Source organism: Ranitomeya imitator, chromosome 3 (assembly GCF_032444005.1).
Source record: "Ranitomeya imitator isolate aRanImi1 chromosome 3, aRanImi1.pri, whole genome shotgun sequence".
NCBI classification, from domain to species: domain Eukaryota; kingdom Metazoa; phylum Chordata; class Amphibia; order Anura; family Dendrobatidae; genus Ranitomeya; species Ranitomeya imitator.
In genome coordinates this window covers 11,062,589-11,078,413 of record NC_091284.1, presented here as the reverse complement: position 1 = coordinate 11,078,413, position 15,825 = coordinate 11,062,589, and the positions used below count along the sequence as shown (strand labels likewise).

The 15,825-nt window shown below is 47.5% G+C and overlaps 1 protein-coding gene across 3 annotated transcripts in view; it reads left to right on the top strand.

Annotated features, from left to right (window-relative positions):
* The window catches only part of HGD (homogentisate 1,2-dioxygenase), a 78,424-nt gene extending 66,204 nt beyond the window's left edge, over positions 1-12,220 (top strand). For all 3 annotated transcript variants that reach the window (XM_069760472.1, XM_069760473.1, XM_069760474.1), the window contains exons 7-14: positions 527-561; positions 729-808; positions 903-1,002; positions 1,106-1,230; positions 4,907-5,011; positions 5,086-5,212; positions 5,281-5,462; positions 11,929-12,220. In XM_069760472.1, the coding sequence (XP_069616573.1) occupies positions 527-561; positions 729-808; positions 903-1,002; positions 1,106-1,230; positions 4,907-5,011; positions 5,086-5,212; positions 5,281-5,462; positions 11,929-12,069 (895 nt within the window). In that variant the 3' untranslated portion in view covers positions 12,070-12,220. The remainder of the gene's footprint in view (positions 1-526; positions 562-728; positions 809-902; positions 1,003-1,105; positions 1,231-4,906; positions 5,012-5,085; positions 5,213-5,280; positions 5,463-11,928) is intronic.
* Positions 12,221-15,825: the final 3,605 nt, after the last annotated feature.

Below are 15,825 nucleotides of genomic sequence, written 5' to 3'. Positions count from 1 at the left end.
TTGGGCACCTGCGGGCTGCTATTTTTAGGCTGGGGGAGGCAATATCCATGTTCCCTTACCAGCCTGAAAATACCAACCCCCAGCTGTCTGCTTTAGCTTGGCTGTTTGTCAAAAATGGGGGGACAGATACTCCCATCAGACGCCGCCTGCTCTCGGCTGAATACAACTCTCAACATCCTCTCCTGCCAGCAGTGATCGCCGGCAGAGCAGGGGAGAATGATGAGAGCCGTCTTCAGCACCCGGCACCGGGGAACAGCACTTACTGTACCGCTGATTCCCAGGCATCGATACGTGTGGTGCTGAGGCAGCACGCGGCGACACACGCATGCCACAAGTATTACACACACGGACACACACTCCGATATCTCCGGTACCGGAAATATCAGGCCGTGCAAAACCACCCTAAGACCGGGTTCACATGTTACAGTTTAATCATATTTTTCACATAGGGGATTTTTGCACATGCGTGTGGCGTCTGTCTCCTCTTTGTCTACATGATGTGTGATTTATCGCTTGTTCCTTCCAGGTGCTTGTATAACTCTGACGGGGATTTTCTTATCGGTGAGTTCAGATTTCTCCATTTTGTCACTTTCTTTGATAAAAGTTTTGCAAAGTTGCCGAAAAGTTGGAACTTGGTTGTGTAAACAAATGTGTGTGCTGCCACCTAGTGTCGGTTGTTGGAACTGCAGTATTAGTTGACCTTACATCGCGTCTCCTTCTTCCCACAGTTCCGCAGCAAGGAAAACTCCTAATTCTCACTGAATTTGGGAAGGTCTTGGTAGAACCCAATGAGATCTGTGTTATTCAGGTGATATGAGGTCCTATGAGAATACAGCAGTACAAGATATTATATATGGCGGTTATAATACTGTATGTCTCTTGCATGGATCTCTATTTGGCAGCAAGGAATGAGGTTCAGCATTGAGGTCTTTGGTGACTCCAGAGGTTACATCTTAGAGGTCTTCGGAGTCCACTTTGAGCTCCCTGACCTGGGACCAATCGGTAAGAGCCTGGGATATATAGATATAAGGACAAAGAATATTCTTCATGTTCGGGACTGAAAACTGTTACCAATGATAACTAGAATTAATTCACTTTATTGTAGGAGCCAATGGCCTGGCCAATCCCCGGGATTTTCTGACCCCTGTGGCCTGGTATGAAGACAGGACAATAGCCGGAGGCTACACTGTGATCAGCAAGTACCAGGGGAAGCTTTTCTCCGCACAGCAGGTCATTCCGTTTATTCCTCTGATTATGGCTAAAGGGCCGGTGTTCTGTCCTATCTAAATACACTTCTGACAGATTTTTGTATTTAATTTTTAAGCATTTTCATTTTATTCTGCACATTTTTTTCAAAATGGTCAATTTTTTAAGTAGGAAGGTACAACCATGGGTATGGCAACACTGCAAAATACGAATTAAGAAATACCGTGATGGGTACAGAAACAACCCCAACAAATCTGTGAGATAACCTATCAAACATACTGAAGCAACTCAAAACAAGCAACCTGATTAATCAGGCACCATGATTGGACTATAGCAGTGTCTGAGGGTACATAACAGAGAAACAATGTATTTACTGCATCACCCTTCAACACCCTTTACTATGCTATTATTATTTTCTGGTACTGTGATGGGTACATTTTCCCCACCCAACCCAATAGACTATCGCAAGGACATAACTAAATTTCCTGGAGAAATTATTTCTTTAATATATGTAATATCTAGTAATATCTCAACTTCCCAGTGAACCTACTTTTGAGTTTATACTTTAATGCATTATCGTTTATTGTAATTAAGGTACTGCAATGGGCACCAACACAACCCCTAAAATTGCTAATAATTCTCTGTAATACAATTTTTCTTATTTTCTTCCTATATTTCATATTGTGTCCTATATGCAATTGTGTTATATTTTACTATTATACAATACTCACAAAAAGTTAGGGATATTTGGCTTCCTGGCAAAATTTATAGAAAACATAAAAAGTTCACGCCGGTGATATTTTATCATGAAAGTAGGGCATTTACAGTGGGGCAAAAAAGTATTTAGTCAGTCAGCAATAGTGCAAGTTCCACCACTTAAAAAGATGAGAGGCGTCTGTAATTTACATCATAGGTAGACCTCAACTATGGGAGACAAACTGAGAAAAAAAAATCCAGAAAATCACATTGTCTGTTTTTTTAACATTTTATTTGCATATTATGGTGGAAAATAAGTATTTGGTCAGAAACAAAATTTCATCTCAATACTTTGTAATATCCTTTGTTGGCAATGACAGAGGTCAAACGTTTTCTGTAAGTCTTCACAAGGTTGCCACACACTGTTGTTGGTATGTTGGCCCATTCCTCCATGCAGATCTCCTCTAGAGCAGTGATGTTTTTGGCTTTTCGCTTGGCAACACGGACTTTCAACTCCCTCCAAAGGTTTTCTATAGGGTTGAGATCTGGAGACTGGCTAGGCCACTCCAGGACCTTGAAATGCTTCTTACGAAGCCACTCCTTCGTTGCCCTGGCGGTGTGCTTTGGATCATTGTCATGTTGAAAGACCCAGCCACGTTTCATCTTCAATGCCCTTGCTGATGGAAGGAGGTTTGCACTCAAAATCTCACGATACATGGCCCCATTCATTCTTTCATGTACCCGGATCAGTCGTCCTGGCCCCTTTGCAGAGAAACAGCCCCAAAGCATGATGTTTCCACCACCATGCTTTACAGTAGGTATGGTGTTTGATGGATGCAACTCAGTATTCTTTTTCCTCCAAACACGACAAGTTGTGTTTCTACCAAACAGTTCCAGTTTGGTTTCATCAGACCATAGGACGTTCTCCCAAAACTCCTCTGGATCATCCAAATGCTCTCTAGCAAACTTCAGACGGGCCCGGACATGTACTGGCTTAAGCAGTGGGACACGTCTGGCACTGCAGGATCTGAGTCCATGGTGGCGTAGTGCGTTACTTATGGTAGGCCTTGTTACATTGGTCCCAGCTCTCTGCAGTTCATTCACTAGGTCCCCCCGCGTGGTTCTGGGATTTTTGCTCACCGTTCTTGTGATCATTCTGACCCCACGGGGTGGGATTTTGCGTGGAGCCCCAGATCGAGGGAGATTATCAGTGGTCTTGTATGTCTTCCATTTTCTAATTATTGCTCCCACTGTTGATTTCTTCACTCCAAGCTGGTTGGCTATTGCAGATTCAGTCTTCCCAGCCTGGTGCAGGGCTACAATTTTGTTTCTGGTGTCCTTTGACAGCTCTTTGGTCTTCACCATAGTGGAGTTTGGAGTCAGACTGTTTGAGGGTGTGCACAGGTGTCTTTTTATACTGACAACAAGTTTAAACAGGTGCCATTACTACAGGTAATGAGTGGAGGAAAGAGGAGACTCTTAAAGAAGAAGTTACAGGTCTGTGAGAGCCAGAAATCTTGATTGTTTGTTTCTGACCAAATACTTATTTTCCACCATAATATGCAAATAAAATGTTAAAAAAAACAGACAATGTGATTTTCTGGATATTTTTTCTCAGTTTGTCTCCCATAGTTGAGGTCTACCTATAATGTAAATTACAGACGCCTCTCATCTTTTTAAGTGGTGGAACTTGCACTATTGCTGACTGACTAAATACTTTTTTGCACCACTGTAAGTAGAAGCAGTAATGGTGGTTTCCTCATCTCAAGCAATTTACTGAAACAAAGGCCGACAACAGTGGTGGGTATACCCAACACAAAATGTCAATGTCTCAATAACTTGACCATCAATGACCTCTGACAACGACGTGTCATGCTGTTCACAAGTGGAGTTATTGTCTGCTGAGGCATCCCACTCATCTTGAAGGCCGGCCCCCAGGTCATTGAGATTCTGGGCTACAGATTTACGAGCCTCTACACAGCGACTCAGCTGATCCCGTAGGTTTTCTATGAGATTCAGGTCTGGCGAAAGTACAGGCTGCTCCATCTGAGGTCCCCCAGTCTCCAGCAGCCGTTCCCAAATGATGTGACCTCAATGGCCTGGAGCATGGTCGTCCATGAAGATAAGATTAGGCCTGCATTGTGCATGCAGAGGCACATTGACAGGATTATGTTATTCAATAGTAGGGGCTCAACACTGTACCATTCACAAAGTGTAGGGCAGAGAAAATGCTCTTCTTGATGTCTCCAACATCGTTGGCGCCATCATTTCTGCTCGGCATGAATCGCCTTTCATCAGTGAACCGCACTGAGGCCACTGGTCCCTCATCCATTGTAGATGGCGTCTGTGCCTGGTGGTGCGGTCAGGAACCTTTCAGGTTGTCTAGCCCACAGTCCACGCTGATGTAAATGGTTTTGAATGGTGTGACGTGGCGCTTGGGTCCCCTCTCTTCCCTCACATGTGCCTGGAGTTGTGCGGCGCTCATCATTCGGTTCCGAAGGGCATTGTTCACAATGAAGCCAACACCAGTGTGGATGGGGCAGAGGACGACCACTTCTCTGACGGTCTGTGACTCCTCCAGTCTCTGTATCTCTGATGACTCTGACCCTCTGAACTCAGTGGTCACTTCTGTCCGACAACATCCTTCTTGAAGCCTCGCGATGGCGACGTCCTGGGGATCAGCGGTTCGGTGTCTTGGTCTCATGGTGTCACAATGTGGCCAGCGCGATCCGGGGGACGTTTAATACCGATCCTACCTGACCCTGAAATGTATCGGCCGAATAATCAGAGGAGGAGTAATCGGATGAGTAATCAGAGGTTAGAGACATCACCTAAAGTTCTCTTGAGAAGGTCAGAGGCCATTGTAGGGTCACCCAGAAGTTTCGCACAATATCCCTGAGCTTTTGCAGCAGTGCTTCATTGCAGTTTGTTGCATTCTATTGGCTTTGTGTTGCGATCTCCCGGTTTCACGTTACGTATAATGGCATCTTGGCTTTTCTTGCAGGATTTTTCACCATTCAATGTGGTTGCCTGGCACGGGAACTATGCCCCCTACAAGTACCATCTGGACAATTTCATGGTCATTAACTGTGTGGCGTTCGACCACGCGGTGAGTTCCGGTGTTCTGTGTCTGGGATCTCCGTCTCCTCTGTTCTCTTATTTATATCCGTGCTTTGTCTCCAGGACCCGTCCATCTTCACCGTCCTCACTGCTAAATCGCTCAGACCCGGGGTCGCCATCGCAGATTTTGTCATTTTTCCTCCACGTTGGGGGGTGGCGAACCGCACCTTCCGCCCCCCCTATTACCACAGTAAGTGGCCGTCTCCCCGGCCAGGTCCCCGCAATGTATCAGACCTAATGCGATGTCTCCTCTGCTAGGAAACTGCATGAGCGAGTTCATGGGTCTGATCAAGGGCCACTACGAGGCCAAAGAAGAGGGGTTCCAGCCCGGGGGAGGAAGTCTGCACAGCGCCATGACCCCTCACGGGCCGGACACCGACTGCTTCGAGAAGGCGAGCAAAGCCAAACTAGAACCGGAGCGAGTGGCTGAAGGAACCATGGTAAATGGGGAGCCGCTTATTAAGTCACACCATCCCTTTAAGAAACGTTGTCCTTATACATCTTGGAATTTGTAACAACCTGTGAGCTGAACACAGCACCACAGACCTCTCCAGTCCTGATGGTTTGTTACAATGTGTCAGGCAGGAGTCAAGGCTGTTAACCAGAGGATTGTGTAGACTGGTACGATTGTAACAAACCCTCAGCTATGGGCATGACCAGCCTAGTATGGGGGCTTCATAGCTTGCAGAAAGGGACAGAGTGGAGCTGTTGTGATTCTCATGTTTCCCGGGCTCCGGTGACATCACAGCTGTGACATCACTCCTCCCGTTGTCATCACACCTCCCATTATATCATCACACCCAGGGGTGGATTAAGGGTAGCCAGGGCCCCGGGCTGTTCACACACTGTGGGCCCCCCCGGTCATGTGACGGGGGTCATGTGACGGGGGTCATGTGACGGGGGTCATGTGACGGGGGTCATGTGACGGGGGTCATGATATACCTGAACCAGATTATTCCAGAAAAATGGCCGGGCCCTACTCTGCTGTAACCTATTAAATATTTGTTAAAATCTGCAATACAATTTAGGTATATCTTGACCAATAATATCACATACAAGGAACAAATACCACCGCACCATGACCAGACCACAAATTACAACCACAGTGATCGAATAATATCACATACAAGGAACAAATACCACCGCACCATGTCAAGACCACATATTACCACTTGGTGACCAAATAGCACATACAAGGGACAAATACCACAACACCATTTCCAGACCACATATTACCACCACATAGTGACTGAATACTACAATACTGATCAGTAATAAAAAAACAACAACACAATACTATCACCATAAGTGCCAGTATTCACAGGAGATCTGTACTTAGTATGCAGTGTCTATGTAGAGGTAATACAGAGATCACTGGTGGTATTATACACATGAGCTCTGTATATAATGTATAAGTAATACAGTGATCACTGGTGACATTGTACACAGGACCGATGTATATAGTATATAGTGTATAGTGTCAGTGTATAGGTAACACTGACTCACCAGTGACGTCTCTAGGTGAAGTCCTTCATCTTTCATCCAGCACAGACCGCCATCATTTCTTCCAGCCAGGACTCATTTCTGCAGGAAATAACACAGTTATCTCGAGCTCCGCTTGCAGAACACATTACTTAATTTTTCACAACTTCTTACATTACACCACATGAAGATAAAAAGGTGATATAGTGTCACTCTGCAAAAGTAACAGGACCGCCCCCCATTTAAAACAGTATACTCAAAAAATAAAATAAATACATCACTGCAGTAATAATATCCCTTAATTAGCCCCTATGGAAATAATATTCCCCATCCTGGCCCCGTGTGTCTCATTCCTCGCTCCAGCCATATGTTCTCCCATCCTGCACTCATGAGTATCCATTCTACCCCATATGATCTCCCGATCCTGCCCCATCTGTCTCCATCGTATCCATCCTGCCCCATGATCCAATCCTGCCCCATGTCTACATTCTGCCCATGCCTCCAGTCCTTCCCCCAGTGTGTCCAGCAATCTGCCCCAGTGTGTCCAGCAATCTGCCCCAGTGTGTCCAGCATATTACCCCCAGTGTGTCCAGCATATTACCCCCAGTGTGTCCAGCAATCTGCCCCAGTATGTCCAGCATATTGCCCCCAGACAGTGTGTCCAGCAATCATCTGCCCCAGTGTGTCCAGCATATTACCCCCAGTGTGTCCAGCAAGCTGCCCCAGTGTCTCTAGCAATCTGCCCCACTGTCTCCAGCAATCTGCCCCACTGTCTCCAGCAATCTGCCCCACTGTCTCCAGCATTGCCCCACTGTCTCCAGCATTGCCCCACTGTCTCCAGCATTGCCCCACTGTCTCCAGCATTGCCCCCAGTGTGTCCTCCAATCTGCCCCAGTGTCTCCAGCATTGCCCCCCAGTGTGTCCTCCAGCATTGCCCCCCAGTGTGTCCTCCAGCAATCTGCCCCACTGTCTCCAGCATTGCCCCACTGTCTCCAGCATTGCCCCACTGTCTCCAGCATTGCCCCACTGTGTCCAGCAATCTGCCCCACTGTCTCCAGCATTGCCCCCAGTGTGTCCTCCAATCTGCCCCCCAGTGTGTCCTCCAGCAATCTGCCCCACTGTCTCCAGCAATCTGCCCCACTGTCTCCAGCAATCTGCCCCACTGTCTCCAGCAATCTGCCCCACTGTCTCCAGCATTGCCCCACTGTGTCCAGCATTGCCCCACTGTCTCCAGCAATCTGCCCCACTGTCTCCAGCATTGCCCCCAGTGTGTCCTCCAATCTGCCCCAGTGTCTCCAGCATTGCCCCCCAGTGTGTCCTCCAGCATTGCCCCCCAGTGTGTCCTCCAGCAATCTGCCCCACTGTCTCCAGCAATCTGCCCCACTGTCTCCAGCATTGCCCCACTGTCTCCAGCATTGCCCCACTGTCTCCAGCAATCTGCCCCACTGTCTCCAGCAATCTGCCCCACTGTCTCCAGCATTGCCCCCAGTGTGTCCTCCAATCTGCCCCCCAGTGTGTCCTCCAGCAATCTGCCCCACTGTCTCCAGCAATCTGCCCCACTGTCTCCAGCAATCTGCCCCACTGTCTCCAGCATTGCCCCACTGTCTCCAGCATTGCCCCACTGTCTCCAGCAATCTGCCCCACTGTCTCCAGCATTGCCCCCAGTGTGTCCTCCAATCTGCCCCAGTGTCTCCAGCATTGCCCCCCAGTGTGTCCTCCAGCATTGCCCCCCAGTGTGTCCTCCAGCAATCTGCCCCACTGTCTCCAGCAATCTGCCCCACTGTCTCCAGCAATCTGCCCCACTGTCTCCAGCATTGCCCCACTGTCTCCAGCATTGCCCCACTGTCTCCAGCAATCTGCCCCACTGTCTCCAGCATTGCCCCCAGTGTGTCCTCCAATCTGCCCCAGTGTCTCCAGCATTGCCCCCCAGTGTTTCCTCCAGCAATCTGCCCCACTGTCTCCAGCAATCTGCCCCACTGTCTCCAGCATTCCCCCCCAGTGTCCAGCAATAGCAATGCAATCATTTGAGGCCCCCAGTCCCGACTGTGTCCCCTCCTCCTCCAGCATCATTGCCCCCCCAGACCCAGTGTGTCCAGATATCAGACTGCCCCAGTCCCAGACTGTGTCCTCCTGCTCCCAGCATTCTGCACCTGCCACCCCCCCATCACCCCCGACTTCTCCACCGTTATAATTATATCTCCACTCCAGATTATTAAAAAAAAAAAAAAAATTCTCCAGTCCTCACCTTACCAACGATCCAGGCGGTGAGCTCCCTCCAGCAGCGCGCACTCGCCAGCGACTGACAATGACGTCAGACGCCGGCGACGTGTGCGCTGCGCCTGCGGCCGACGGCTGTTGTTAACTATTGCCGTGCAGGCGCGCCCGCACGGCAATAGGAAACCGCCGCAGGCAGCGCCGCTAGGGGCCCGGTGAGCAGATGAGACGGGGCCCGATGCGGGCCCCCTCTCTCTGCCCACCGGGTCCGGGGGGGCTCCCGGCACGGCATGGGCAGTGAGAGTGACGGCACGGCGGCCGGCCGCATGGGCCCGGCACTCGGCACATAAATCAGGACTCAGCAGGAGGAGGAGGTTAACGCGTCGGCGCGTCGCCGGCGGCGGCAACACACCAGTCTTCTGACAGGGGCAGGCGGGCGGCTGGGTCACGGCCGGGGGTGCCACTGTGTCAGTGACTCACTGTGTGTGTGCTGTCATATGATGATGCGACTTGCGAGTAATGCCCTGATGATGGCGGCGGCCAATCTGTGCGGTAGCCCAGGGCCCCCCCACACCACTGGGCCCTGGGCTACCGCCCAGATTGACCCTCTTATAATCCGCCCCTGAACACCTCCCGTTATATCATCACTCCTCCCGTTATATCATCACACCTCCCGTTATATCATCACTCCTCCCGTTATGTGATCACTCCTCCCGTTATATCACTCCTCCCGTTATATCATCACTCCTCCCGTTATATCATCACTCCTCCCGTTATATCATCACTCCTCCCGTTAGGTCATCACTCCTCCCGTTATGTCATCACTCCTCCCGTTATGTCATCACTCCTCCCGTTATATCATCACTCCTCCCGTTATATCATCACTCCTCCCGTTATATCACTCCTCCCGTTATATCATCACTCCTCCCGTTATGTCATCACTCCTCCCGTTATATCATCACTCCTCCCGTTATATCATCACTCCTCCCGTTATATCATCACTCCTCCCGTTATATCATCACTCCTCCCGTTATATCATCACTCCTCCCGTTATGTCATCACTCCTCCCGTTATGTCATCACTCCTCCCGTTATGTCATCACTCCTCCCGTTATATCATCACTCCTCCCGTTATATCATCACTCCTCCCATTATGTCATCACACCTCCCGTTATGTCATCACTCCTCCCGTTATGTCATCACTCCTCCCGTCATATCATCACTCCTCCCGTCATGTCATCACTCCTCCCGTTATGTCATCACTCCTCCCGTTATATCATCACTCCTCCCGTCATGTCATCACTCCTCCCGTCATGTCATCACTTCTCCCGTTATGTCATCACACTTCCCGTTATATGATCACTCCTCCCGTTATGTCATCACTCCTTCCGTTATGTCATCACTCCTTCCGTTATATCATCACTCCTCCCGTTATATCATCACTCCTCCCGTTATATCATCACACCTCCCGTTATGTCATCACTCCTCCCGTTATATCATCACTCTTCCCGTTATATCATCACTCCTCCCGTTATATAATCACTCCTCCCGTTATATCATCACACCTCCCGTTATGTCATCACTCCTCCCGTTATATCATCACTCCTCCCGTTATATAATCACTCCTCCCGTTATGTCATCACACCTCCCGTTATGTCATCACACCTCCCGTTATATCATCACTCCTCCCGTTATGTCATCACTCCTCCCGTTATATCATCACTCCTCCCGTTGTCATCACTCCTCCCGTTATGTCATCACTCCTCCCGTTATATCATCACTCCTCCCGTTATATCATCACTCCTCCCGTTATGTCATCACTCCTCCCGTTATGTCATCACTCCTCCCGTTATGTCATCACTCCTCCCGTTATGTCATCACTCCTCCCGTTATGTCATCACTCCTCCCGTCATATCATCACTCCTCCCGTCATGTCATCACTCCTCCCGTCATGTCATCACTCCTCCCGTTATATCATCACTCCTCCCGTTATATCATCACTCCTCCCGTTATATAATCACTCCTCCCGTTATATAATCACTCCTCCCGTTATATCATCACACCTCCCGTTGTCATCACTCCTCCCGTTATATCATCACTCCTCCCGTTATATAATCACTCCTCCCGTTATATCATCACACCTCCCGTTATATCATCACACCTCCCGTTATATCATCACTCCTCCCGTTATATCATCACTCCTCCCGTTATATCACTCCTCCCGTTATATCATCACACCTCCCGTTATATCATCACTCCTCCCGTTATATCATCACTCCTCCCGTTATATCATCACTCCTCCCGTTATATCATCACTCCTCCCGTTATATCATCACTCCTCCCGTTATATCATCACACCTCCCGTTATATCATCACTCCTCCCGTTATATCATCACTCCTCCCGTTATATCATCACTCCTCCCGTTATATCATCACTCCTCCCGTTATATCATCACTCCTCCCGTTATATCATCACTCCTCCCGTTATATCATCACTCCTCCCGTTATATCATCACTCCTCCCGTTATATCATCACTCCTCCCGTTATATCATCACACCTCCCGTTATATCATCACTCCTCCCGTTATGTCATCACTCCTCCCGTTATATCATCACTCCTCCCGTTATATCATCACTCCTCCCGTTATATCATCACTCCTCCCATTATATCATCACACCTCCCGTTATGTCATCACTCCTCCCGTTATGTCATCACTCCTCCCATTATATCATCACTCCTCCCGTTATATCATCACTCCTCCCATTATATCACTCCTCCCATTATATCATCACTCCTCCCGTTATATCATCACTCCTCCCGTTATGTCATCACTCCTCCCGTTATATCATCACTCCTCCCGTTATATCATCACTCCTCCCGTTATATCATCACTCCTCCCATTATATCATCACACCTCCCGTTATGTCATCACTCCTCCCGTTATATCATCACTCCTCCCATTATATCATCACTCCTCCCGTTATATCATCACTCCTCCCATTATATCACTCCTCCCATTATATCATCACTCCTCCCGTTATGTCATCACTCCTCCCGTTATGTCATCACTCCTCCCGTTATATCATCACACCTCCCGTTATATCATCACTCCTCCCATTATATCATCACACCTCCCGTTATGTCATCACTCCTCCCGTTATGTCATCACTCCTCCCGTTATGTCATCACTCTTCAGGATTTCTGTTTCAGGCCTTCATGTTCGAGTCTTCGCTCAGCATGGCGGTGACCCGCTGGGGGATGGAGACCTGCAGCCGCCTGGATAAAGAATATCATCGCTGCTGGGAGACGCTGCGCAGTCACTTCACCCCCACACAGCGGAGCCAGAACTGAGCCTGCAGAGCGTCGCTCCTCACTGCAGCCCCTTATTGTCCAAGGATTGTGTATTCCTACATCTGACGACATCACAACCATCTCTAATCTCCCATGTGATCTGCATGAACGGGGGGCACAAATTATAATAAAGCTGACGTATTCAAATTCATTGCTGAATATAAGCTCATTACCACTTATCCTCCAGAGCTGCACTCACTATTCTGCTGCTACATCGTGTCTTATCCTCCAGTCACCTCCAGAGCTGCACTCACTATACTGCTGTTACATTGTCTTATTCTCTAGTCACATCCAAAGCTGCACTCACTATACTGCTGTTACATCGTGTGTTAGCCTCCAGAGTTGCACTCACTATTCTGCTGTTACTTCATGTATTATCCTCCAGTCACCTCCAGAGCTGCACTCATAGAATGGTAAAGTTGGAAGGGACCCCCAGGTTCATCTTGTCCAACCCCCTGCTCAGTGCAGGAGTCACTAAACCATCTCAGACAGGTGTCTGTCCAGCCTCAGGGTGAAGACTTCCATTGAAGGAGAACTCACCACCTCTCGTGGCCGCCTGTTCCACTCATTGATCGCCCTCACCGTCAGTTTTTTCTAATATCTAATCTGTCTCCTCCCGTTCAGTTTCATTCCATTGCTTCTAGTCTTTCCTTGTGCAAATGAGAATAAAGATGATCCTTCTACACTGTGACAGCCCTTCAGATATTTGTAGAGAGCTATTAAAGGGAACCTGTCACCCCGAAAATTGCGGGTGAGGTAAGCCCACCGGCATCAGGGGCTTATCTGCAGCATTCTGTAATGCATTCTGTAATGCTGTAGATAAGCCCCCGATGTTACCTGAAAAAGGAGAAAAAGACGTTATATTATACTCACCCAGGGGCGGTCCCGGTGAAGGTCAGGTCGGATGGGCGTGTCTGGTCCGCTCCGGCGCCTCCCATCTTCATTCCAAGACGTCCTCTTCTGATCTTCAGCCACGGCTCCGGCTCACTTTGCTCTGCCCTGTTGAGGGTAGAGGATAGTACTGCAGTGCGCAGGCGCCGGAAAGGTCAGAGGCCCGGCGCCTGCGCACTGCAGTACTTTGTCTGCCCTCAACAGGGCAGAGCAAAGTGAGCCGGAGCCGTGGCTGAAGATCAGAAGAGGACGTCATGGAAAGAAGATGGGAGGCGCCGGAGCGGACCAGAGACGCCCATCCGACCAGACCAGCAGCGGGACCGCCCCTGGGTGAGTATAATATAACGTCTTTTTCTCCTTTTTCAGGTAACATCGGGGGCTGATCTACAGCATTACAGAATGCATTACAGAATGCTGCAGATAAGCCCCTGATGCCGGTGGGCTTACCTCACCCGCGAATTTCGGGGTGACCGGTTCCCTTTAAGTCTCCTCTCAGTCTTCTTTTTTGCAGCTAAACATTCCCAAATCCTGTAACCGTTCCGCATAGGACATGGTTTGCAGACCACTCACCATTCTGGTCGCTCTTCTCTGAACTTGCTCCAGGTTGTTGAAATCTTTTTTTAAAATTACCAAACAGGAGTAGAGGACAATAATGACTTCACGTGATCTAGACTGTATGCTTCTCTTAATACATCCCAGAATTGTATTTGCCTTTTTTGCTGCTGCATCACACTGTTGACTCATGTTCAGTTTATGATCTATTAGTATACCCAAGTCTTTTTCACACGTGCTGTTGCTTAGCCCTATTCCTCCCATTCTGTAAATGCTTTTTTCATTTTTATTGCCCAGATATAGTACTTTGCATTTTTCCTTGTTAAAAACCATTCTGTTAGTTGCTGCCCACTGCTCCAGTTTACTTATATCTTTTTGAATTCTCTTTTTTCTTAGTATTAGCTATCCCTCCTAGCTTTGTGTCATCAGCAAATTTAATCAGTTTACCCTCAATTCCTTCATCTAAATCATTGATAAAGATGTTGAACAATATAGGGCCCAGGACAGAGCCCTGTGGACCCCACTTGAGACATTCTTCCAACCGGATGTGCAGCCATTTATGACCACTCTTTGGGTCCTATCACTAAGCCAGTTATGAATCCACCTAACAGTTGCCTTGCCCATTCCATACTTAGTCATTTTTTTCAATAAGGACTGTGTGAGATACTTTGTCAAATGCTTTGCTGAAGTCAAGATATTCTATATCTACAGCATTTCCCTGATCCACCCAGTCAGTGATTCTGTCAAATAAGGAAATTACGTTAGTCTGACATGACTTATTAGTTACAAACCCATGCTGACTCTGGATAATCACTTCATTCTTATCCAGGTACTTACATACATGTTGTTTAATAATTTGTTCAAAGATCTTTCTTGGTATAAAAGTCAGACTCATCGGCCTATAGTTCCACCTTCTTCCCCTTTTTAAAGATAGGAACATTTGCTCTTCTCCAATCTTCTGGGACTTCTCCTGTTCTCCAAGAATTTTCAAAGATTATGGAGAGTGGTTCAAATATTTCTTCTGCTACCTCCTTCAGTACTCTGCGGTGTAATTCATCTGGACCTGGAGACTTGAATTTATTTATGTTAGCTAAGTGTTTCCTCACCATCTTTCTGTTTATAGATATCCTGGATTCTTCTATTCCTTTAATAGGAATTCTATTCTGCTGCACCAGCAGCTCTTTACCTATTCTGTACACCCTACAGGTGTCTATGAGGAGACTTGAGAGTCCTCAGTGGTTGATACCTTTTAATGGCTAACTGAGAAGATGGTAACAAATTGCAGCTTTCGAGACTACATACGTCTCTTCATCAGGCAAAGACTAAACCAAATTCTGAAGAATCACATATTTATGCACAACATAGTATAGAAAAAAAAAAGGGGGGAAAAAAACCATGGATAAGCCAGGTGACCTGAAGCAGAATTACCATGGGTGATAAACAGTTACGTCCATAAATATTGGGCCAATTCTTAGATAAGGATTGTTTTATTGTCCTGTGATTAGGGTCTCTGTTGTGATGACCCCTCATGGTCTGAGGGGCAAGTTCCTTAGTTGATGTAAAAAGACATAAATCCGTGTGACACATTCATTCCTGCAGTTAGAGTGTCAAAGGTCGTCATCAGTTTATATTCCCAGACTCTTCTATCTTTCTGTGATTTGAAGTTACCTTTTAGTACAAGTTATTTCATGTCCATAATGTTATAATATGGGATATAGAAATGTATTGCCACAGGTATATCCATTCTTTTTTCTCTTATTGTGTGGCGGTGAGAGTTCATTCTTGTTCTCAGTTTCTGCCTTTTTCCCCCCACATACAGACCCCCAGTTGGACATTTAGTACAAATAATTAGGTACACCACATTAGTGTCACAGCTGAAAGTACCTGGGATCTTGTAGTCCTGATGTGAATTGGGGATCTTTATCTTGTCCGTGGTCATTATAAATGGACAGGTTTCTACAAGATCCCAGGTACTTTCAGCTGTGTCACTTCTAATGTGGTGTACCTAATTATTTGTACTAGATGTCCAACTGGGGGTCTGTATGTGGGGGAGACAGGGCAGAAACTGGGAACAAGGATGAACTCTCACCGCCACACAATAAGAGAAAAAAGAATGGATCTACCTGTGGCAATACATTTCTGTCTCCCAAATCATAACATTATGGACATGAAATTACTTGTACTAAAAGGCAACTTCAAATCTCAGAGAGACAGAAGAGTCTGGGAATATAAACGGATGACGACCTTTGACACTATAACTGCAGGAATGAATGTGTCACACGGATTTATGTCTTTTTACATCAACTAAGGAAC